At 57.7% G+C, this 23,297-nt stretch overlaps 1 protein-coding gene across 4 annotated transcripts in view; it reads left to right on the forward strand.

Moving 5' to 3' along the window:
- The window catches only part of LOC121167563 (misshapen-like kinase 1), a 51,814-nt gene extending 28,517 nt beyond the window's left edge, over positions 1–23,297 (forward strand). The window contains exons 2-33 of one of the 4 annotated variants that reach the window (XM_040997035.1): positions 8,091–8,156; positions 10,136–10,192; positions 10,295–10,420; positions 11,774–11,884; positions 12,164–12,254; positions 12,626–12,756; positions 13,027–13,081; positions 13,162–13,240; positions 13,375–13,550; positions 13,907–13,976; positions 14,231–14,453; positions 16,315–16,431; positions 17,089–17,301; positions 17,415–17,585; positions 17,846–18,106; positions 18,347–18,435; positions 18,593–18,703; positions 18,852–18,964; positions 19,162–19,250; positions 19,419–19,442; positions 19,533–19,696; positions 19,927–20,029; positions 20,109–20,246; positions 20,361–20,469; positions 20,734–20,901; positions 20,994–21,137; positions 21,259–21,393; positions 21,545–21,645; positions 21,723–21,872; positions 21,967–22,126; positions 22,209–22,348; positions 22,467–23,297. In XM_040997035.1, the coding sequence (XP_040852969.1) occupies positions 8,091–8,156; positions 10,136–10,192; positions 10,295–10,420; positions 11,774–11,884; positions 12,164–12,254; positions 12,626–12,756; positions 13,027–13,081; positions 13,162–13,240; positions 13,375–13,550; positions 13,907–13,976; positions 14,231–14,453; positions 16,315–16,431; positions 17,089–17,301; positions 17,415–17,585; positions 17,846–18,106; positions 18,347–18,435; positions 18,593–18,703; positions 18,852–18,964; positions 19,162–19,250; positions 19,419–19,442; positions 19,533–19,696; positions 19,927–20,029; positions 20,109–20,246; positions 20,361–20,469; positions 20,734–20,901; positions 20,994–21,137; positions 21,259–21,393; positions 21,545–21,645; positions 21,723–21,872; positions 21,967–22,126; positions 22,209–22,348; positions 22,467–22,550 (3,969 nt within the window). In that variant the 3' untranslated portion in view covers positions 22,551–23,297. Of the gene's footprint in view, positions 1–8,090; positions 8,157–10,135; positions 10,193–10,294; positions 10,421–11,773; positions 11,885–12,163; positions 12,255–12,625; positions 12,757–13,026; positions 13,082–13,161; positions 13,241–13,374; positions 13,551–13,906; positions 13,977–14,230; positions 14,454–16,314; positions 16,432–17,088; positions 17,302–17,414; positions 17,586–17,845; positions 18,107–18,346; positions 18,436–18,592; positions 18,704–18,851; positions 18,965–19,161; positions 19,251–19,418; positions 19,443–19,532; positions 19,697–19,923; positions 20,030–20,108; positions 20,247–20,360; positions 20,470–20,733; positions 20,902–20,993; positions 21,138–21,258; positions 21,394–21,544; positions 21,646–21,722; positions 21,873–21,966; positions 22,127–22,208; positions 22,349–22,466 lie in introns of all 4 variants that reach the window. The other 3 variants (XM_040997036.1, XM_040997038.1, XM_040997037.1) reach the window with 3 other exon arrangements.

Consider the following 23,297-nt stretch of genomic DNA (forward strand, 5'->3'; position numbering starts at 1 on the left):
CTGGGCCAGTTGAATTCAGAAGCCAGGAACAGCATCCTGATCCTCCGTGTGGGTGGCAGGGATGCCCCACACCCCACTGCTTTCTCAGACACATTAGTAGGAAGCTGAATCAGAAATGAGAACAGCCAGAACTGGAACCAGTTCTCCAATACAGGATACTGTTGCTGCAAGGAGAAGCTTACCCCACTGCGTCACATGTTGACCCCCTCAGGTGCGAATTTCCTTGGGGACATGTTTTCAGTTCTGAGTGCTTCCTAGGAGTGGAGTTGCTGAGTCACAAATGTGTTTTTTACATCAGCAGAGCTACCCTAACTTCCAGAGTGGCTTCTCCATTTTATGTCCCAGCAGCAGGAAATGAAGGCTTCAGTCTCCGCATACCCTAACACCTGTTGCCTTTTTTTTTTTTTCCACTTTATCAGTGAGAGATGGCATGCAAACACTCCCACTGCTGATTCACTCCCCAAATGCCCATAATAGTGAGGGCAGGGCCAGGCTGATGCAGAACTGGGAACTTAATCCAGGTCTCCACATTGTGGCAGAAACCCAGCTGACTAAGCCATGCCTATGGTCTCCCGTGGTCTGTGTTAAGAAGCTGGAGGAGCGGGGCAGACAGCTACCAAGGGAAGGCCTGGGCACCCTAAACACCAGGCCACATACCCACCCTGCCCCTCATCTTGTGGAGTTGATTGTAGGATCTCTCTTATGCTTTAGAGAGAAATCCCTCATAAGCCCTATAATTTGTGAGTGTGCTCTCCATTCTGTGGATGGTCCCGTTCACCTTCTCAGTAGTGTCCTTTAAAGCAGAAAGGGTTTTAAAAAAACAAAACCCTTTGTACCAGCAGTGTTGGGGTACACTTAAATAAGAGACTGATGGAATTATAACTCCTTATGAAGAACTATACCACTGTAGTAAAATGGGGAAAATCTGGGGGGGAGGGGAGTTTGGAGGGGAAATCCCAGTCTATGTGAAATTGTAACGCATAATTCAAAAATTCAAAAGAAAAAAAACATACATATATAACTTAAGAAGTGCTTATGATTTGTTTTATTTGAAAGAGGACGAGATGGAGAAGGCTCTTCCATCTGCTGGCTCACTCCCCAGATGGCTGCCATGAGCAGGAACTGAGCCAGGCTGAGGGTGGGGGCCAGGAGGTCCTTCTGTCGGTCCCAGGGGTGCGCTGGAGAGCCATCCTCTGCTGCTGTCTCAGGCAGGAGTGGAGCAGCCAGGATGGGGTGCTGGTGGCACAGGCAGAGAGTTAGCCTGCTACTTTGCATAAAAATTCTTTTTGAAAATGTTTATTTCTCAGGTCTAACTCTGTCTCTCCTGTCTGTAACTCTGCCATTCAAATAAAAATAATTGTTTTCAAAGTTTTATTTTTATTGAAAAATCAAATTTATAGAGTGAAGGAAAGACAAAGAACTGGCACCCATATGGGATCCCGAGTGTGCAAGGCAAAAACTTTAGCCACTAGGCTACCATGCTGGGCCCCGAAAATAAGTACATTTTAAAAATATGTATTGGGGGTTTGTGTCCTGGCTGCTCCACTTTCCATCCAGCTCCCTGCTACTAGCCTGGGAAAGCAGCAGAGGAAGGCTCAAGTCCTTGGGACCCTGCACCAATGTAGGAGATCCAGAAGAAGACCCTGGCTTCCGGCGTCAGAAGTGCTCAGCTCTGGCCGTTGCGGCTACTTGGGGAGTAAACCAGTGGATGGAAGATCTTTCTCTCCTTCTCTGGAAAAATCTTTTTTTTTTTTTTTTAAGATTTGTTCTTCACTTTCATGTGACTTTTTAAGACAAATTTGTCATTTTTTGCGAAAGTAACCAGTTGGGCTTTTGACAGGAAGTGCATTGAATCCTGTGCATCTTAGCAGTTTTAAGTTTTCTGATACAGGGATATATCTTACTGTTTGCTTAAACATGTAAGTTCAGCATTGGTTTCTAGTTTACAGTGTACATATCTGAGACGTCTTTGAGACTTCTTTTGAATGTTGATTCTTTCTGATGCTATTACAGATGAAATTATTTTAATTTTTGGAGCTTAGAAATAGTTAACTTTTGTGTGGTGATATTATCTTTTGCATCCTTGCCAGCCATGTTTATTCTAATGGATTTTTCATGAGTTCCTACTGCCTGTGACTTTATTTTCTGATCTAATTGCTTGTCTGGTTAGAGCCTTCAGCGCTATGTTGAAGAGTCAAGACTAAACTGTGTGAGTCTCAGGTTGTTTTAGGTGTTAATCTACTTGGTTCTCAAAGAGATCAATACATAACATTGTGGCTGACACTCCTGGAAAGGTTGGTTTATGGTGAGCTCATAGCTGGGAGGGGAAAAAAAAAAGTCCTTGCAATCTGAGTTTGCTGAATGTTAGAGGTCGTTTTCACACAGGAGTGGCTGGGTGTGGAAGGAGGCAGGTGCCAGTGTGGGCCTGGGAAGGGAGTCCTGAGGCCATAGGAGGGGAGGGCTCCCCTGGGGGACAGCACTGGACCTTCCAGAGTGCTGCCCGTTCCCAGCCACTCGCAGGTTGCCTGGCTTGACCCAGCTGTGGTCTGCCCCAAGGAGTCACACACTGCTGCTGCCTTGCCAGCCACTCCCTGAAGTGCTGGTGTCCCAGAGAGGGCCCACTGGCCCCCTGTACTTGTCTTTAAAGATGTATTTGTTTATTTGAAAGGCAGATTTGCAGATGAGAGAGATCTTTCATCTGCTGGAGGTGTCTTCCAGCTGCCAATTCATTCCGCACATGGCTGGGTCAGGCCGATCAGAAGTGGGACAGCCATGGACTCAAGCCAAGGTGCTGTGTGGGATGTGGATGTTGCGGCCCATGGCTCTGCCCCGCAAGCCTGCTGAGCACGTGGCCTGAAGCAAGAGTTACTGAGGATCTATTCCTGCCTCCTCTTGCTGCCTCTTCACTTCCTGTCCTCTCCTATGTCACCCAAGGCCTCATTTTTGTTCCTCTGTTCCTTTAGCAGCAGGCCAGGTGAGACTTTGAGCATCATGAGGGAGAGGTGGAGAAGGCCCCTGGCAGCCTCCTTCAGAGTGGGGCTGGGGCGACCTCAGACAGCCTCGTGGCTTCCCAGGAGCAGAGTACTGCTCCCCCGCCCAGCTCCCCGGAGCAGCTTTTCTGGGTCACCTTCAAAGAGAGTGACCAAGAATACAGACAGGCCCAGGATTTGAAGGGCCCACGTTTGCAGCCAAATCCGTGCACAAATCGACCCTGAATTGTGTCATCCATCTCTGGGGATGTACGCAGAGGCACTTTCGTGGTTTCCTACTCCTGTAAGCCAGCCAGTGGACAGTGCAGGCAACATGCATGTACTCATCCACAGGTCAGTTCCTGGGACAGGCATTTAGCATCATGGTCAAGATGCCCACCTCTCGTCTCAGGGTGTCTGGTTCACGTCCCAGCGCCGCTCCTGCCTTTAGCTTCCTGCTGAAACCCAGCCTGGGAGGCAGTAGATGGCGGCTCAAGTGCCCGGATCCCTGCCAGCTGCCGGGAGACTTGGTGTGGCTCCTGGCGCCTGCCTTGTTCTCTCCTGCCATGGCTGTGCAGGCCCCCGTGGCAGTGCCCCCTGAGTTGTGCTTTTCCAGTCCCCATGGCTGCGCCCTGCTCTCGATGGCAGTGCTCCTAGGTTGTGCTCCTCGGCCCCCGTGGCTGCACCTGCTGTCCCACATCGGTGCCCCTTGAGCTGCCAGCTGCTCAGGCCTCTAGCGTGTGTGCCGTCCGAGTCCTCTGCAGCCTAGGGGACTCACTGTTACCTTGCACTGCCCTCTTCAGTGTGCTCCCTTTCTACTCCAGCATGCACCAGGCAGCCCCCCCCCCCCCCCGTGCTGTTCTGCCATCCCCCGTGCTGTTCTGCCATCCCTGAGCCCTTTCCCTGTTATTCGGGCTATGCCACTAACTCCCACTCGTATCTCTAAATCTTCAACTCCAGAATTTTTGGGGTTTTGACAACTTTTCAACAAAACTGTTAACATATAAAAGTTGTGTGTTTTACATGGTTTGTTACACATATGCATGGGACTCAAGGTGAATCTGTCCTTATGAGCATTTAACATTTTTTTTCTAAACTGGGAAGGCATTCAAAATCCTGTCTTCCAGGTTTTCTTTATTAGAGAACTATGCAGCACATTGTCATTGTTCCACTGTGCCACCAAATTCTAGAATTTTTTCTTCTGCCTAGCTGGAACCGAAAAACCTCAGTGAGCCTCTCCCTGCCACTTCCCCAACCTCAGGTAGCCACCAGGAAATTCTCCACTTCCGTGAGATCTCCTGTTTTTCAGCCCCACATGGGCGTGGGCTCAGGTGGTGGTAGTGTACTTGGTTTGTTTCATGAAGTGACTGCGTTCCATCCATGCTGCTGCATACACCATGATTCCATCCTTTGTGTGATTGCATAGCAGTCCACCACCATGCCCGTGTGCCTTCTTTTCTCCTGCCCCCCAGTCAGTGGCTGGCCCAAGGCTGTGGTGAGTGCTGCAAAGTGAATGGCGTCTTGAGGTGGATTTCATTTCAGAGCCAGCTTGCTTACCTCTTGGTGGGTGCTTGCCTCTGCATAGCCCCCTCCTATCTTAGACTTGACTTCCAGGCCCCCTAAACTGCTGGCCTCAGCACCTCGTTGCCCTCTCCCCCCTCCCATCACCAACTGAAAATAACCTCAGACATCATCTCCTCCTCCAGGGATCCCACCTGGGATCCTAGCTGTAACCCAATTCTTTTTAATTTTTGATTGGAAAGTCAGATATACAGAGAGGAGGAGAGACAGAGTGGAAGATCTGTCCATTGGTTCATTCCCCAAGTGGCCACAATGGCCAGAGCTGCTCCAATCTGAAGCCAGGAGCCAGGAGTTTCTCCTGAGTCTCCCATGTGGTGCGGGGTCCCAAGGTTTGGAGCCATCCTCTACTTCTTTCTCAGGCCACAAGCAGGGAGCTGGATGGGAAGCAGTGTTGCTGGGATTAGAACCGGCGCCCACATAGGATCCTGGTGTGTGCAAGGCAAGGACTTTAGCTACTGGGCTACCGCGCCAGGCTCTGGAACCTTTCTGTGCCCTGAAACGGTGAAGTAGACTCTACCCAAACAGGGCCCTCTCAGTTTGTGAGAGAAAAACAAGTCCCACCCCCTCACACACAAGGGACGAGCTCTGTGGCATAGCAGGTAAAGCTGCTGCTTGCAATGGCAGCATCCCATAGGGACATCAGTTCAAATCCTGACTGATCCTCTTCCCATCCAGCTCCCTGCTTGTGGCCTGGGCAAGTAGCACAAAGATGGCCCAACTTCTTGGGCCCCTGCACCCTGATGGGCGACTCAGATGAAGCTCTTGGCTTCAGATCGGCCTGACTCCAGCTGTGGCAGCTGTTTGGAGAGAGAGCCCCTGGATGGAAGATCTGTTTCTCTCTCTTACTAACTCCATCTTTCAAATAGGTAAAATAAATCTTAAAAGAAAAGCAAAAGTCCCTCAACAGTTAACTAGTTGCTCAGGACACAACTGATGCCATTGTTCTCCCTGGCAACAAGCCACCGCCCACCACTCTACTGCTATAAGCAGCTCGTTTCCTTGAAAGAGAGACAGATCCTGCATCCATGGCTCACTCCCTACTTAGCTACAGTAGCCAAGGTGGCTACACTGAAGCCAGGCGCCCAAGTGCCTGTGCCATCATGTGCTCCCCTCTCAGGTGCTTCAGCAGGGAGCTGGACCCAAAACACAGCATGCAGAGCTCAAAACAGGTATCTCTTCTCGGCCTTTTGGCTAAGATCAAGTGAAGAACTCGAACAGGTGCCCCAGTGTGGAACGCTGGCCTGCAAGAGGCAGTTTAGTCTATTGCACATCACACTGATCCTAGAACTCATTTTTTTTTCTCATGTATACTAGTGACAGAGTTCTCCCACCTACTGATTAAATCCCCAAATAGGAATGGTCCAGGCCGAAGTCAAGAGTGAGGAACTCCATCTGGGTCTCCCACATGGGTGGCAGGGACCCAGACCCTCGAGCCATCATCTGTTGTGTTCCAGGGTCTGCATTAGCAAGCAGCTGGAGGCAGGGCAGCTGGGACTTGAACCAGTGCAAAGATAAAGACACCACAAGTGGCAGCCTAGCCTAACCCTGAAGTGCAAATTTGTGCCAAAGAGCACTTGCCTTTTTATTTACAAAAAAGAAAAAAGGCTTGAAAGAGCGACACAGAAACACAACACAGAGATCTTCCATCTCCGGAAGATCTTTCCAAATTCCCACAACAATCAGGGCAAGGTCAAGTCTGAGATGGAATCAGAAATTCCATCAGTTTCCCACATCGGTGGCAGGGATCCAAGTATTGAGCCGCCAACCCACTGCTTCCCAGAGCAAGTTAGCTGGAAGGGGCCATTGTCAACTGGAGTTGAAACATGAACCCAGGCACTTTGGTGTCCTAAGCAGCAGCTTTTTGCTTTGTTTTGGTTTTGTTACATTTATCTTATTGGAAAGAAAGACTTACAGGGAGACAGCGATCTTCCATCTGCTGGTTTATTCTCGATATGGCTGCAAGGATCAGGATTGGACCCAGCCAGAGCCAGGCGTGGCCTTCCATCTGGGTCTCCTACCATGGTAGCAGGGCGCAAGCACTTGAGTCATCTTCATGGGCTTTCCCTGGCACATTAGAGAGCAGGATTGGAAGTGGAGGAGCTGGGACTTGAACTAGCGCTTGTGGGATTATCAGCACCATAGGCTATGATATAACCCATTGCAACACACCTTCGGCCCCCTAACTGACATCTAGCGGCTCAACCATCTTTTTTCTTGTTAGTGTCATTGTCTCCAGCTGTGAGTGGGCTGGCTGGGATGGTTTTCCTGGCTGCCTGTGCCAGGCCTGGGCTGGGTGCTGGACAGACCCAAGCAAGCAAAGAACACCCGGTGCCCTTCTTCAGGGAATTTGCAGCTATGTAAATACACATGCTGCAGCCGTGCAGCCACAGGGAGCCAGGGTGAGTTCCCACCTGCGTGCCTCTTCAGCAGCCCAGGGCTGATGTCTGCCTGCACCCCACTGCACCCTCACCGTCAGCTCACTTCAGTGGGCATAGGGGAGATTGGGCTTGTGCTTTAATCATGGTGGTGAGGGGAGTGGTTTTTCTCACAGAAATCCCAAACCACCTTCCACAATCAAGGGAGAAGTTATTTTAGGTTCCGCACCTTCAGGTTGATGAGCACGGGGGCCCTGGGGTTACCTGGAGGGTGTGTTCCTGAGCCCCACCCTCACTTCTGCTTCCCCCTGGCCAGTATCACAAGTATGTTCTGTAGGGATGAGGGCAGGATGGGCTGCTGCCAGCTTGCAGCTGCATCTCAACCCTGGCCCCCTCCCCCTGCTGCCCTGTCTTTCCTGCCAGGAGGGTGTGGGTGGCCACCTGGGGATAGCTGTGCCTCTCTGAGACCAGGAGGCTCGCACTCACCCTGTACTCAGCCCTACAGGAAGATGAGGCTCTGTCTAGGCCCCCCTTCCCTCCTGGCACTGCCTGGCTCAGGGGAGGAGGAACAGGAAGTTCTGCCTTGCCCGCCTGCCCTTCCCGCCGTCCCTTGCCCCGTCCATCCCAGAAGGTCTAGTTCTCGGATGCCTTAAATGTGGTCTGTTCTGTGGCACAGGAGCTCTGGGAAGGGGAGTGGAGCATGGGGTGGCGGCGGCTCCTCATCCCTGCCAGCCTGCCTCATCCCTGCTCCCAGAAACCGAGGCCATCATGGTGATAATTAACTTTTATGGCACACACGCTCTGTGTGCCAGACACCATTGTAAGCATTTTATGAGCATTGCCCCACCTGACATGTATGCCAACCCCAGAGGCAGGGCCTCGGGCACACTCATGGGGTGGATGTGGGCAGACTTGGAAAGCTGGGCTGTGGGCTTGACAATAGGAGCACTTCCACAGAGCTTCACTCTCGCACATTTTCTTCCTCCTTCCCCACAGAACGTCAGCTGGGAGTCAACCCAGGTGAAGGGCGGCCCTCGGGACCCCCTGTGAGGACCCCGGAGGTCACTGGCCTGAGCCCAGGCCTCGATCTCTCCTGCAGCCTCAGCTTTTCTTTGGAAGTCCTGACGCCTTCTCTCTCTTTCTCCTCCCCCCACCCCCGCCCCAGGACCCTGCTGGAATCTTTGAGCTGGTGGAAGTGGTTGGCAATGGCACCTACGGACAGGTGTACAAGGTGAGATCCAAACTGCCCCCCGCGCCGCTGGCCTGGAGATTTCAGTGGGGGATGTGGTGGAGGGGGGCAGGAAATGGGGGACACTGATAAATAGGCTGGAGGCTTCAGAAAAAAGGTGGAAAGCATGTGAGGGGAGGAGACATAGGGGCAGTGAGAAGATGTTTTGCTGGCCTCTCTTTTCATTTAGCACAGTCCTGGGTGTGGCAGGAACAGGCTGCAGCTGAGTAGGGTGTGGGACAGGAAGCGTGAGGGCAGTGAGAAGAGCATGGTGTGTGTGGGTGGGGGTGGGTATGGCAGGAAAGGGGTACAGTGGCAGAGCTCACCTGGGATGCAGAGCAGGGTGTGGGTTGAAAGATATGAGTTTGGCTTCTTCCAAGGCCACAGAGAGACTCGGCAGCTGGTGAACCTCGTGGGCACCCTTGCACTGAGGGGCGGCGGCCCACATCCAAGCCAGAGCCTGCGCCGGAGCTTGGGCCTTCTGCTCTGGAAGCTGCCTGTCCCCACTGAGGTGGCCACTGATGGTAGCTGGGAGCCTGGGCCTCGCACATGGCTTGACCACCACTTACACTTGGATGGGGACCGCAGCAGGGAGGGGCACGTTCCAGATGGGTAGTACCCTGCAGAACACACCTGCTTCTTTGTCCCCACACGGCGCCCCAAGCCCTCAGCCTGCATCTGTTTCCCTGGTCACCGGGCCTACCTGCCCTTTTCTTACCTGCTTCCCTTGTGAGCTTGGAGAAACAGGCACCCCCTCACCACCTCTCCCCCCCACACACATACAGAAACACATCTCACCCCTCAGTGTCTTGCCTACTTGTTGCCATGAAGATAGCTGGTGTGCTCCTGTGCTTGAGTGGCTGCTGAGGGCAGCATTGGTCCATGAGCCGGCCCCACCTATGCCCATGTCCACGAGGGGCTGCCTTCTCTTATCCTGGGCTTCCCCAGGAAGCCTTGGCTTTCCTGCCCAAACCTTAGATGACTTGTGCGGGGAATTCCAGAAGGCCACAGCGGGAGACAGGGGCTGCTGAGACGCACCAACCGGGGAAGGCCAAGTTCCCTCCTACCAGGTCTGGTGACTGCATGGGCATCAGCATGGCCCTCCAGTACCCTCCAAGTTCCCTAAAACGTCAGCCCTCTCTTCTCTCCCTGTCTCTGAGCCTGGGAGAGGCCTCCTCCTGCCCAGGCTGGTATGTCAGGAAAGCCCCCAGCTTTGTGTCGTTTCTAGGCGAGGGGAGCCAGGCGAAGCCCTCTCCCTGCCTCCTCTCCAGCCCACCCACCCTGTCAGGATAAGTGGCTTCCCCTTGCTGCCCTTCAGAGGCCAGCAGATGCAAGGCAGGGAGTGGAGTTAAAACATGTCACTCAATTTTTCTTTCCCCAAAGATTTATGTATTTATCTGAAAGGCAGAGTTACAGGGAGAGAAGGAAAATCTGTCATGTATTGTTTCACTCTACAAATGGTGGTAGTAGCCAGGGCCAGAACAGGCTGAAGCCAGGAGCCAGGATTTCACCCATGCTCTCCTATGGGAGCAGGTGCCCAAGCACTTGAGCCATCCTCCACTGCTCTCAAGAGTGTTAGCAGGGAGCTGGATTGGAAGCCTAGCAGCCGGGACTTGAACTGGTGCTCACACGGGATGCTGGCACTGCGGGCAGACAGCTTAACCCGTGCCCGACAAGGCCAGTCTCTCCCTGAGTTTTTGGACCAGAGGAGATCCCATGTTTGTTGAACTCACAGCCTGGAAATCAGATCAGTGTGTGTGTTTTTCCTCTGTTCCCTGAAGGCCCAGGAACCTTCTCCTGTGTCTGTTTCAGTGGCCAACACACAGGCGGAGGAGTCTGCACCTGGGGGAGAGCAGGGGTGGGGGGCACACTCTGAGAATGAAAACCGACCAGAGAGGTGGCCTCTCCCAGGACTGAGCCCTGTCCCCACTCACCCCCTGAACACAGGCCCCAATCCCTCCATGCCCGGCTCTGTCCTGCAGGGTCGGCATGTCAAGACTGGGCAGCTGGCTGCCATCAAGGTCATGGACGTCACGGAGGTAGGTGCTGTGACAGGCAGAGGGAAAATCGAAGCCCTGAGCGGGGGCTGGGGGCTGGGGGCGATTCTTGAGGCTCACCACCCTCCCCCCACCTTTGCCTAGGACGAGGAGGAAGAGATCAAACAGGAGATCAACATGCTGAAAAAATACTCTCACCACCGCAACATTGCCACCTACTATGGGGCCTTCATCAAGAAGAGTCCACCAGGAAATGACGACCAGCTCTGGGTGAGGCACCCCCTCCCCACGGCCCTGCCTGCAGGCCCTCGGGACCCATGGCCAGGGCAGTAGCTTTCTAGCCCTCCTCAGTCCCCCAGCCTTGTCAAGTCTGGATCAGAGGGACATCATGAGATCCAGGATTCCACACGCCATGTAGCCTCTTGTCCTCTGTGCTCTGGTGGGCAGGCATCCTGATCTCCACCCCCACCCGTGCCCTGGCCAGGCTGCCAGGCTGCCAGGCACCAAGTAGCGAGCAGCGGCATATTGGTAAGAAGAGGCTGCAGGGAGGCCGTGCTTGGTCCCGTTGCCCTGGAGCGCAGCTCCCGAAGGCGTGTGGGCTCAGAGCCTCCTGGAGCACACAGCTCCAATGTGGACTATCGGAGCCCCATTCCCCCATACCTCCTGGTCCAGAATGTTCCAGAGAGTCAGGGTTCTACCAGCCTCAGCTTGGTGGTGAGCCAAGGTCCTAGGGAGGGCAGCAGGAGCAGGTTGAGGGCTGGGCCAGGCTCCCTGCTGGCAGTCAGCCAGTCGGCAGCAGGTACTTGCAGGAGCCCCAGGGAGACACGCACGCACGAGGACGAGGGGTGTAATTACAGGTGGATAGATTTTTTACCTCCCAGGTGTATACAGGCAAAGAGCTTTGAGACAAGCAGCTGGGTGCCAACAGCCAAGCGCACTCTTCCGGACCTGTTTTAGGAGTGGTCCCTTCCTCCGCCCACTGTGCCCTGCTGTCCAAGGGGCCCCAACTGGGGACACATGCAAATGACCTCTGTTGCTTGTGCAAATAGATGGCCCCTTGCAACTGTGTTCTGCAGTGGACAAGGCTTTTGTGAAAGTCTCCCCAGGTCCCCGCTGCAGCTCCCTGGGGAGACCCCTGCACTTGCCTGCATACCCCACTGTGCCATGTGCCCCGTGGAAGCAGCAGGCAGCACAACAGCTGAGTCCCATAGACCTGCAGGCAGGTCGCTAAAACTTGGTTTTTATCCATTACAACATGGGATTCTTGTGATTGTTCTGCCCAGTCGTTCAAGACGGTGAAACCCTCTTAGCTTGCTGGGGCTCTCTGATGCAGGGCAGTGCTCCCCAGTCATCTGGGGGTCTGTGGCCTGCATAGAACCTTCCAGAAGCTTCACACCCTTCCTAAGGGGAAAGGCAAACCCTCATTGCCACCCACACAGGCTTGGGGCTCCCCAGACACCTGCCCTGCACCCAGCTCTCCCCTTTTTCGTCTCACCTCTGAATCACCCTCATGAGGCGCCAGGTGGTCACTGCTGTCAGGCACAGAGCCTCGCCTAGCCCCGAGGCCTCTGGCTGGGCTGCAGGCCTGGCCTGACCCCGCTGCTCTCCCTGACGGGGCCGTAGCTGGTGATGGAGTTCTGTGGCGCTGGCTCCGTGACCGACCTGGTGAAGAACACCAAGGGCAACGCGCTGAAGGAGGACTGCATCGCCTACATCTGCCGGGAGATTCTCAGGGTGCGCCTCCCTACTGCTCCTTCTGCCTCTGGGTTGCAATTCTGCCAGGGTCTGCACTTGGATAGTGACGCCTGGGGGCTCAGAGAGAGCAAGGTGACTCAGAAGCTTCCAGAAGGCAGCTCAGCCTGTGTTGGGTGGGTGGGGCAGCTATGGGGGGAAGGTGCTGTGTTCTTTCAGCCCAGCTATGCACACATTGGATGACCCCCACATCTCCCTGTCCCTCCTCACTCCCCTGCACCCTGCCCCGACACCACAGCCAATGTCCTGCTCCCGCTGCAGGGTCTGGCGCATCTCCATGCACACAAGGTGATCCATCGGGACATCAAGGGCCAGAACGTGCTGCTGACGGAGAATGCCGAGGTCAAGCTAGGTGTGCAGGTTCCCTCTGGGCCCATTCCACTGCCAGGAGAGAGAACAGGGTGGGCAGGTGGGCGGGTGGTCTTCCCTGCTGCTGACCCAGGTCCAACCACCATGTGCTGGGAGGCCTCCTCTCCTACTGAAAACTCTTCTGGAAGCTTCTTGCTTGCCACCTGTCCCTGAATGCCCTGGCAGAGGATGGGGGAGCACTCTGTGACCCCTGCCCCAGGGTGTTGGTCCTTGACCTCTCACTCACCCCACCCCCACCTCTGCCGAAGTGCAGGAAGACTGGGTCAGGTTCCCCTTGTTGCTTGGGGGTGGAGGAGGAGGTCAGGTCCCCTCAGCTGAGGCCTGGACCTGTCCCTCTGTACGGACATGTCACAGTGGATTTTGGGGTGAGCGCGCAGCTGGACCGCACCGTGGGCAGGCGGAACACTTTCATTGGGACCCCCTACTGGATGGCCCCGGAGGTCATCGCCTGTGATGAGAACCCTGATGCCACCTATGATTACAGGGTATGGAAGTGGCAGGCAGCTGAAGCTGCTGGGGGCAGGAGGTGAGGTGGGGATGCTGAGCTCCAGCAGGTCTGGGAAGGACGCCAAGGTTGGCGACATGTTAGCAGTACAGGCTGGGGAGCCACAGCAATGGGTATGGGAGGAGAGATGGAGGATGAGGAGCCTCGGCCAGAATGGGGAGCACAGGGAGGTCCCCAGGAAGCCAGGGGCTGGTGCCTGCAAGGCAGAGGTGTTGAGGACGTTCACTAGTGCCGTCTTTGCCTCTTGCAGAGTGACATTTGGTCTCTAGGAATCACAGCCATCGAGATGGCAGAGGGAGCCCCCCGTAAGTGCTGAGTCTGCCTGGGGTGAGATAGGGGCGTTCTGTGAGGTGGAGGGGACTGACAGCGTGCCTCTATGCCACAGCTCTGTGTGATATGCACCCCATGCGAGCCCTCTTCCTCATCCCCCGGAATCCCCCACCCCGGCTCAAGTCCAAGAAGTGGTAGGTCGGCCAGGGCCTGGATCCTCCCCTGAGGAGCCGCGGTGCGGGGTGGAGCGGACAACGACGGCCAGGGCAGCTCCTGGGTGGACAATGCCTGCTCCTCCTGCCCCTGGGTGAGCCCTGGCTGCTTTCAGGTCCAAGAAGTTCATCGACTTCATCGACACTTGTCTCATCAAGACCTACCTGAGTCGCCCGCCCACTGAGCAGCTCCTCAAGTTCCCCTTCATCCGCGACCAGCCCACGGAGCGGCAGGTCCGCATCCAGCTCAAGGACCACATTGACCGGTCGCGGAAGAAGCGGGGTGAGAAAGGTCTGTGGCAGGTGGGCGGCCACGGGCCTCAGGAAGCGCCTCAGTCTGCCCCAGGCTTCTAGCTCCCCACTCCCTTTCTGGGCCCCCGCTAGGGCCCCCTAGGGGAGCTGTTCCTCTTTCCCCACTGACCCACCTGCCCAGGTGCTTCATACATCACAGGGCAGTGGGGGGCAGTCCTCAGGCTGCCACTTCCCAGACCCGCACCCAAGACACAGTCTCCTGGTTGCTACATGGAGGCAGGTGGGACCCGCATGCTTGGGCATCAGAATTCCCAGTTGTCCCTACCCACAGTTGTCCCTAGCCCAGGGAGGGGCCAGGGCACTGGGTGGGGAGACAACCATGATGTCCCCCTGCAGAGGAGACAGAGTACGAGTACAGCGGCAGCGAGGAGGAGGACGACAGCCACGGGGAGGAGGGGGAGCCAAGGTGGGCTGGCAGACGGGGCATGGGGTGGGTGGAGGGGCAGTGGTGGTGCTTGGCGTGGGCTGGAAGGAACACCCGTGAAATCCTTGAGCGATGATGAAAAATGGAAGGAGAGTGAGCAAGGGGTGCCGGCGGGGAGGGCTGGGTGCAGGCAGAGGGAGGGGACATAGTGTGGCTCTGTGCAGCCCCCCCCCGACTGGGCATCCATGCAGAGCTCCACTCTGGGTGCCTACACTCACCCACCTGCCCCACCCCAGCTCCATCATGAACGTGCCCGGGGAGTCCACACTGCGCCGTGAGTTCCTCCGGCTCCAGCAGGAGAACAAAAGCAACTCGGAGGCCTTGAAGCAGCAGCAACAGCAGTTGCAGCAGCAGCAGCAGCAGCAGCAGCGCGACCCCGAGGCGCACATCAAGCACCTGCTGCACCAGCGCCAGCGGCGCATAGAGGAGCAGAAGGAAGAGCGGCGGCGTGTGGAGGAGGTGGGCCCTTGAGCGTTGCAGGGAGGGCAGAGGCCGAGCTGGACTCCCCAGCTTCTCTTCCTAACTATGCAAAGGTTCCCTGCTGTGGGGCTAGGGGTTCCATGTCCCAGGCACTGGCGTCCTAGACATCCCATTTCCGGAAGACACCACCCATGGCCCACAGCAGGACCATTCGCATCTTTTCTGACTTTGGCTGCCTCCTTGGCACCACTGGCCAGGGATCTGTGCACCTCCCGACAGTCCCTGTCCACAGCCCCCTGGTCAGAACAGGAAAGGATGCTTTTAAAGACCCTTTGCTTTTGGTTGTCTTAACTTTGGTTTGTGAAGTGTAAGTTTTATTGTTCTGAACTAATTATGGATGGGTGGAAGAAACATTTTAATTAACAGAATCCTAATTTTAAGTGTAGACTTCTGTGTCTTTATATCACCAATTAGAAGGAATCTGTCCCTTGGGATCTGAGGGGGTGGGGAGCGGCTGGAGAATTGGTTCCAGGACCCAAAGGATGCCCATGTCTGTGGAAACGAAGGTCTCTCCTATTAAAATGCCATAGTATTTACCCAGTAACCTGTGCACATCCTCCACTCTAGTTTGCTCCCCATACCTAATACAGTATAGATGCCAGGAAAATGGTTGTAGCATGGAGGAAACAATAAGGGGAAAAAAGTCTGGGCAGATACTGTGGTGCTTGGGTAACCATCTCTCATACCTGAGTGCTGGCTTTGAGGCCTGGGCCCCTTGCACTTCTGATCCAGCTTCCTGCTGATGGGCCTGGTGGCAGCAGGTGCTGGCTCCTCCCTCTCACAGGGCAGACCCTGGTAGGTAGGGTCTCTGCATCCCAGCTTCAGCCTGGCCCCGGTAATGGGCAATGGGGGGAATGAAGCAGTGAATGGAAAATGTCTTTTTGCCCCTCTGCCTTTCCAGTATATAAGTAAATCTTTAATAAGTCTACATATTCAGGACACTTGTAAAAATTTTTTTTGCCAATTTTGTTTGAAAGAGAACTGTCTGTTGGTTTTTTCCCCAAAGCCCACAGTCGGCAGGTTGTGGCCAGGTCCTAGCCAGGTGCCCAGAACTTGGCTAAGATCTCCCTTGGGGCATCAAGCACCTTTTGCCACCTCCCAGGCTCTGCATTAGCAGGACGTTGGGTCAGAAGCAGAGCTAGAGTTGACACTTGAAGGATACAGCACTTGAAGGATATGGGCATTTTAAGCCATCTCTTAACCACGTGCCAAAGGCCCACTGCTCTTCCCTGTAAGGGTGATTGCATCCATGCACACAAAAGCCCACACTGGGCATGTCCCTCTCCCCAGAGCAGACACCTCCCCCCCCCCCATCTGTTGAACCTTGCAGGAAAGCCTGCTCCAAAACAGCCTTGTGCAGTTTCATTAGCTCATTAGCTATGTAGTGTTGCTGAAAATCACAGCTAAAAATCAGACGCATCCTGGGGGAGGCAGCCCTGAAACTTTCCTGCAGGAAAAGGCTGAAGTTCCTGCCAGCGTTAAGGGCCCCTGGGCTGCCCACCTCCAGAGGATACTTTGCTTAGAAAGCAGCAAAGTGCAGCCAGGTCCACAGCTGTGTGTGGGCACCTGATGCCCCCTGGTGGCCAGAGGCTATCACCGCAGCCCACTCTAGTGGACAGGGCAGGGTGCTTCTTGTCTCAGGGTCTGTTTCTTGTCTGCATGAGAACAGGAAAGGTAACCTCTCTTGGCCCACACCGGCCACTGCTTTATCCTTGCCTGAGCCCCTTGCCACAAACCAAGCCCTTCTGGGCCCTCAGACCTGAGCAGGTATGTTTGCAGAATCTGGGCCACCTCCCAGGTCTCTGCTCCCCTCTGAGCCCACTTCCCTCTTGGCCCACAGCAACAGCGGCGGGAGCGGGAGCAGCGCAAGCTGCAGGAGAAGGAGCAGCAGCGGCGGCTGGAGGACATGCAAGCACTGCGGCGGGAGGAGGAGCGGCGGCAAGCTGAGCGGGAACAGGTAGGGCGCTCCCTGTCCTCCCATCCTCCCTGCCTGCCCCTCCTCCCGCTCCTGCTGCCTGCACCCCACTGCCCTGCGCCCTGCTCTCTGTGCCCTGGAGACCCCCTATCTCTTCTAGCTTCACTCTTTCTGTTTTCTCCCACCCTTCCACCCCGGCCCTGGCTCCCTGCCCTCCTCCCTTCATTCCCATCTCTACCCCTCCCTGTCCTGTCTCCCCACACCTGCCCTGTCCTGCTTTCCCATCATGTCCTGGGCCCCCCCTATTCCCACCTGTGCTGCATCGCCCACCTTGGGGCTCATCTTCCTCCCCCTCATCCTCACCCAACGCCGCTGCTGCCGCCGCCCCCTCCCCCTCCTCCCCTCCCCCCAGGAGTATATCCGGCACAGGCTGGAGGAGGAGCAGCGCCAGCTCGAGGTCCTCCAGCAGCAGCTGCTCCAGGAACAGGCCCTCCTTCTGGTAACGGGGCCCTCGCTCCCCCAGAGCCCCTCGGTGCCGAGCAAGGCGGGAAACGGGAGCCCTCCAGGGAAAGACAGGGGCCGCCCGAGGCTTGGAGGGAGACCCTGCGCTCCAGGCAGGCTGGAGAAAGGAAAGGGCTCCCGGCTGTCACTCCCGGGGCCGCGGCCTGCTGAGGCGCGTCTCCCTACCCTTGGCCCCAGGAGTACAAGCGGAAGCAGCTGGAGGAGCAGCGGCAGTCGGAGCGCCTGCAGAGGCAGTTGCAGCAGGAGCATGCCTACCTCAAGTCCCTGCAGCAGCAGCAGCAGCTCCAGAAGCAGCCGCCACCACAGATCCCGCCAGGCGACAGGAAGCCCCTCTACCACTATGGCCGGGCCCTCAACCCTGCTGCCGACAAGCCCGCCTGGGCCCGAGAGGTACTTGCTGCCAGTGCTGGCTAGAGACCCCAAGCCTGAGGGGTTGTGAGAAGTCATGGTGGTGCAGGTGGGGCAGGAACCGGCCTGCCTGACCACGTTGCTCCACACCACAGGTGGAAGAGAGGACCAGGATGAACAAGCAGAACTCCCCCTTGGCCAAGACCAAGCCGAGCAGCACAGGGCCTGAGCCCCCGGCCCCCCAGGCCTCCCCCAGTCCCCCAGGACCCCTGTCCCAAACCCCTCCTATGCAGAGGCCCGTGGAGCCCCAGGAGGGACCACACAAGGTGAGTGTCCTGGCGCCTCAGTCTTGGCACACAGGCATGGGGCCGCTAGGGACAGATGCACACAGGTGCACTTGTCAGCTCGGCCCTCAGTTGGCATCGTAGACCACAGGCTTTGTGGATTGCCTACGCCCACTCCTCCTCCTCACCTAGTCTCGGGCTTTTGGTACCCTTGCAAAGTCCCTTCCCTGCCCACATCCTAACATCCAGGTGGGGATGTGCCATGGAGCGGGCAGCCCACCCTCCCTGGTCTCTCCCTGCAGAGCCTGGTGGCACACCGGGTCCCACTGAAGCCATACGCAGCACCTGTACCCCGATCCCAGTCCCTGCAGGACCAGCCCACCCGAAACCTGGCTGCCTTCCCCGCCTCCCATGACCCAGACCCTGCTGTCACCACACCCACCACCACGCCCAGCGCCCGTGGAGCTGTCATCCGCCAGAATTCGGACCCCACCTCTGAAGGGCCTGGTCCCAGCCCCAACCCCCCAGCCTGGGTCCGGCCAGACAATGAGGCCCCACCCAAGGTAACAAAGAAAGCAAGGGAGTCATGAGGGAAAGAAAAGATGGGGCAGGTGAGGTAGAGGCGGCCAGGGTGGGAAGTCAAGGGCAGCCTTATAGGGTTAGAAGCTGCCTGTCCTTGCTGCCTAACCCAGCACCCCAGCTGACTTTTCTGAACCCCACCGGCAGCATGCTTCCAAGTTAGGGTGTGGGTCAACCCCCTGCATGCTGCCCACACCAGCTGACTGTGCTCCCTTCTCCCACAGGTGCCTCAAAGAACCTCATCCATTGCCACTGCCCTTAATACCACCAGTGGGGCCGCAGGGTCCCGGCCAGCGCAGGCAGTCCGTGCCAGGTATCACCCCCAGTGGGGGCAGGCAGCAGCCTGGGGGGAGGGGGATCTTGGGGCAGAAGGGACTTTCCCAGGTCACCCGCCCAGGGGTGGGCGAGCCCCGGCCAGCTGGCCTCAGCCCTGCTCCGTGCCCGCCCTGCACCCTGTGCTCCCTCCACAGACCTCGCAGCAACTCCGCCTGGCAGATCTACCTGCAGAGGCGGGCAGAGCGGGGTGCCCCCAAACCTTCAGGGTCCCCTGCTCAACCCCCTGGCCCGCCCAACGCCTCTAGGTAACAGAGTTGTTCCCCCCACTTACTCTCACTTCTGCCACCTGCTGTCCTGGTGATTGCCCCCTCTGCAGTGCAGCTTGGCCCCCCTGGAGGGGAGCTCCCTGGCTCTCTGACCCTGACACTGACCCTGTCCCCATCCCCCCCACAGTAACCCTGACCTCAGGAGAAGTGATCCTGGTTGGGAGCGCTCGGACAGCGTCCTCCCGGCCTCCCACAGCCACCTCCCACAGGCTGGCTCGCTGGAGCGCAACCGGGTGGGAGGTAGGTGCCAGCATTGGGCCTGCAGCCCAGTTCTGACCAGGGTGGGGTCCACCTTGAGAGGGGGTTGGACCAGGGCACCTGTTGGGGAGTGGGGGAGGTATGGGGCTCAGGGCTCCAAGCCAAGGGGTTGGACCCGTGGGCTGGGCTTGGAGCCATCCCTGTCTACCTGACAGTAGCCTCCCTTCTTCCACGTCCAGCCACCACCAAACTGGACAGCTCCCCAGTGCTAGTCCCCGGGAACAAAGCCAAGCCCGATGACCACCGCTCTCGCCCAGGCCGGCCTGCAGTGAGTCACCTGGTGGCAGGTGGGGGCCGGGCTGGACATTGGGCGAGGCTTCACTAATCCACCTGCGAAGACTGCGTGTGGGGCCCTGGGTGTGTCCTGCGGCACTAACCTGTCTCACCCTCTCTCCTGCCACCTCCTGGCTGCCTTTTCCCCTGCGGCCCCTCCCAGAGCTATAAGCGAGCAATCGGTGAGGTTAGTGAGCCGGGGCCTGCTCACCATCCCCCAACCTGTGCCTCCCCTCCCCAGCCCTCCCTCCCCTCACACACCGATACCTCCCTGCAGGATTTTGTGTTGCTCAAAGAGCGGACCCTGGACGAGGCCCCACGGCCACCCAAAAAAGCCATGGACTACTCATCGTCCAGCGAGGAAGTGGAGAGCAGTGATGACGATGAGGAAGAGGGCGAGGGCGAACCCTCAGAGGGCAGCAGAGACACCCCCGGGGGCCGGTATGGGGAGAGGTTGGGCAGGGGGCTAGGGGCTGGGTCTCTTCCTCATCTTATGGCTCTCCCAAAAGCCAGACAGGAAATACCCACCCACCCACGAGGCAGGGGCTGGCGGGGGCTGAGCTGCCGGACATGTTTGGAGACAAGCCCAGGTGCCTGGCCGCCCTGTGCTTCCTGTGGCACTGGCATGGCAACAGACCTGGAGGGGTCCCTTCCTATCTTGCCCACAGCAGTGACGGGGACACGGACAGCGTCAGCACCATGGTGGTCCACGACGTGGAGGAGATAGCCGGGACCCAGCCCCCGTATGGGGGCGGCACCATGGTGGTCCAGCGTGTGAGTGGGCCCCCCACCCCTTCCATGCCCACCCACACTCCCCGCTGGGCCATTGCCAACTTACCCCCGTGCCCTACAGACCCCTGAAGAGGAGCGTGGCCTGCTGCATTCGGACAGCAACGGCTACACGAACCTGCCTGATGTGGTCCAGCCCAGCCACTCGCCCACCGAGAGCAGCAAAGGGCAGAGCCCCCCATCAAAGGATGCAGGCAGTGAGGTGAGTGGCCGGGGGAGGCTCCACAGGCCATGGAAGGGGCCTCGCAGCAGGTGAGCCAGGATGCTGGTGGCTCCCTAGAGCCTGGCAACCTGACTACTGCCCCCACCCCCACAGTACCAGTCTCGTGGTCTGGTCAAGGCCCCTGGCAAGAGCTCATTCACGATGTTTGTGGATCTGGGGATTTACCAGCCTGGAGGCAGTGGGGACACCATTCCCATCACAGGTGAGGCCAGGGACAGAGCTGCCGGAGGCTGGGGTCCAGAGGGCCATGCAGGGACCCCAGGACCACAGTAACAAGTGATGCAACCAGGGCCTGTCAGACCTCGGATGACGAGCCCTGCTCGCAGGCATGTCCTGTACTCATCCCTACTCTGTCCTGCGCTCCTCCTCCCCTTCCCTTCTGAGGCATCAAAAGCGATTGCAGGGGTAGGGGCATAAGAAGCGACAGGCTCCAGCCCCTACCCCCTGCTCCCACTCCTGCCGGCAGCCCTGGTCGGGGGAGAAGGAGGTCGGCTGGATCAACTGCAGTATGACGTGCGGAAGGGCTCCGTGGTCAACGTGAACCCCACTAACACGCGAGCCCACAGTGAGACCCCCGAGATCCGCAAGTACAAGAAGCGCTTCAACTCAGAGATCCTGTGCGCGGCACTGTGGGGTAAGCTAGGGCTGGGGCAGGGTGCACAGGGGCTGGAGGCTCAGCCAGGCGCTTAGCCCTGCCCGTGGCCCATCCTACACTTCCTGTTGCAGGGGTCAACCTGCTGGTGGGCACGGAAAATGGGCTGATGCTGCTGGACCGCAGCGGGCAGGGCAAGGTGTACGGGCTCATCGGGCGGCGCCGCTTCCAGCAGATGGACGTGCTGGAGGGGCTCAACCTGCTCATCACCATCTCAGGTGCGTGTGCCCAGGGGGGCAGGTGGGGGTGGGACACAGGCTCCCCAGGGCCCTGTCACCCCTCTGGTTGGGAGACAGCAGCCAGGCCGCCAGCCAGGTCAAGAGTGTATGTGTCCCTCAGGGAAAAGGAACAAACTGCGGGTGTATTACCTGTCCTGGCTCCGGAACAAAATCCTGCACAACGACCCAGAAGTGGAGAAGAAGCAGGGCTGGACCACCGTGGGGGACATGGAGGGCTGTGGGCATTACCGCGTCGGTGAGCTGAGCCTGTGGGGGAGAAATGGGGTGGGCAGGACTGGGGTTGGGGCCTGCCAGCTCAGCAGTGAGCTGGGCCTGAGGAGGCGGCCGGGGCTCGGGCCTGTCACCAGCAGCAAAATCCTCACACACCTCTCCTTTCCTGCTTCCAGTGAAATACGAGCGCATCAAGTTCCTGGTCATCGCCCTCAAAAACTCTGTGGAGGTGTATGCCTGGGCCCCCAAGCCCTACCACAAGTTCATGGCCTTCAAGGTGAGCCCAGCCCCTGCTCGGTGCCCAGCTACCAGGCTGCCCACACCTGTCCAGCTCACACCTACTCTCCTCCACAGTCCTTTGCTGACCTCCCTCACCGCCCTCTGCTGGTTGACCTGACAGTCGAGGAAGGGCAGCGGCTCAAGGTCATCTATGGTTCCAGCGCCGGCTTCCACGCTGTGGACGTCGACTCGGGGAACAGCTACGACATCTACATCCCTGTGCACGTGAGTTTGACCTAGGGACCCCCAGAGGGGTGGGGCTGCCCAGCCTGGCGCCAGTGGGGGGACGCTGCAGCTGCCTCCTCCTCCATGCCCCCAGATCCAGAGCCAGATCACGCCCCACGCCATCATCTTCCTGCCCAACACAGACGGCATGGAGATGCTGCTGTGTTACGAGGACGAGGGCGTCTACGTCAACACGTACGGGCGGATCATCAAGGACGTGGTGCTGCAGTGGGGAGAGATGCCCACCTCTGTGGGTGAGTGAGAGCTGGCTGGGAGGCACCCCGAGGTGGCCCGGGCACGGCCCACTCACCAACCACTCCCACCTCCTCCCCGCAGCCTATATTTGCTCCAACCAGATCATGGGCTGGGGCGAGAAAGCCATCGAGATCCGCTCCGTGGAGACGGGTCACCTGGACGGGGTCTTCATGCACAAGCGAGCCCAGAGGCTCAAGTTCCTGTGTGAGCGGAATGATAAGGTGGGTGGCATGGCCCCTGAGTTCCTGGGGCAGGGAGCAGGGAAGCCCCTGCCAGCTCCTCCTGGGTGTTCCTGCCCCCCCCCCCAGTGATTTCTCCCCCTCTCTGCCCCCACCCCAGGTGTTCTTTGCCTCTGTCCGCTCCGGGGGCAGCAGCCAAGTTTACTTCATGACTCTGAACCGGAACTGCATCATGAACTGGTGACAGGGCCGTGGGCTGGGGCTATCCCACGTGGACCCAGCCCTCCCCGCACCTCCCGCCGCCCCGCTTTCCCTCCCTGGGCTTTTTTGCTTTTACTGGTTTGATTCACTGGAGCCTGCTGGGAACGTGACCTCTGACCCTTTCCCTCCCCTGCCCGCTTTTGTGATCACGTGACCATCCTCTTATCCCCCCTCCCCTCCCCAGAGGTTCTCTCCCCCCAGAACTGTGCCTGTCCCCAACACATGGGGAGGGACACAGTTTCCCCGACCAGGAATCGAGTGGGCCTTGTTCCCCGCCCCTGGGGAGGAGAGTGCTGGGGGCCTGGCCCCCTTACCCACTGCTGCTGACCGGGCAGGGCACTGGACCCCTGGATTTGCACGTTAGGGGAGCCGGCTCCCCCCTTGAATGTACCAGACTCTGGGGGGGTGTCACTGGGCCCCAGGTTTAGGGGAGTCTCCAGCCATTCCTTGGGCAGGGACCACTTCCTCATTTTTCTGAAAGCACTTTAATGATTCCCTCCCCTCAGACCCCAGGGGATGGAGGGGGGAACCCCCGCCAGCCAAAACATTCCTTACCCCCCTTCCTGACCCCCCTCTGCCCCAGCCTCTCCCCCGATGGAGGGTGGGAGCAGGGTGCTCCTGTCCTGACCCCCACGCTTGCAGCTGTATATAGTGTGAGCAGCAAGTACCCCCTTCCCCTCAGTGTAGTGGCCTTGGACCTCCCGTTTGTTAATAAAGACAATTCAACCAG

The sequence above is a fragment of the Ochotona curzoniae genome, unplaced genomic scaffold (assembly GCF_017591425.1).
Source record: "Ochotona curzoniae isolate NIBS_2020 unplaced genomic scaffold, NIBS_Ocur_1.0 patch389, whole genome shotgun sequence".
In the NCBI taxonomy this organism is placed as follows: Eukaryota; Metazoa; Chordata; class Mammalia; order Lagomorpha; family Ochotonidae; genus Ochotona; species Ochotona curzoniae.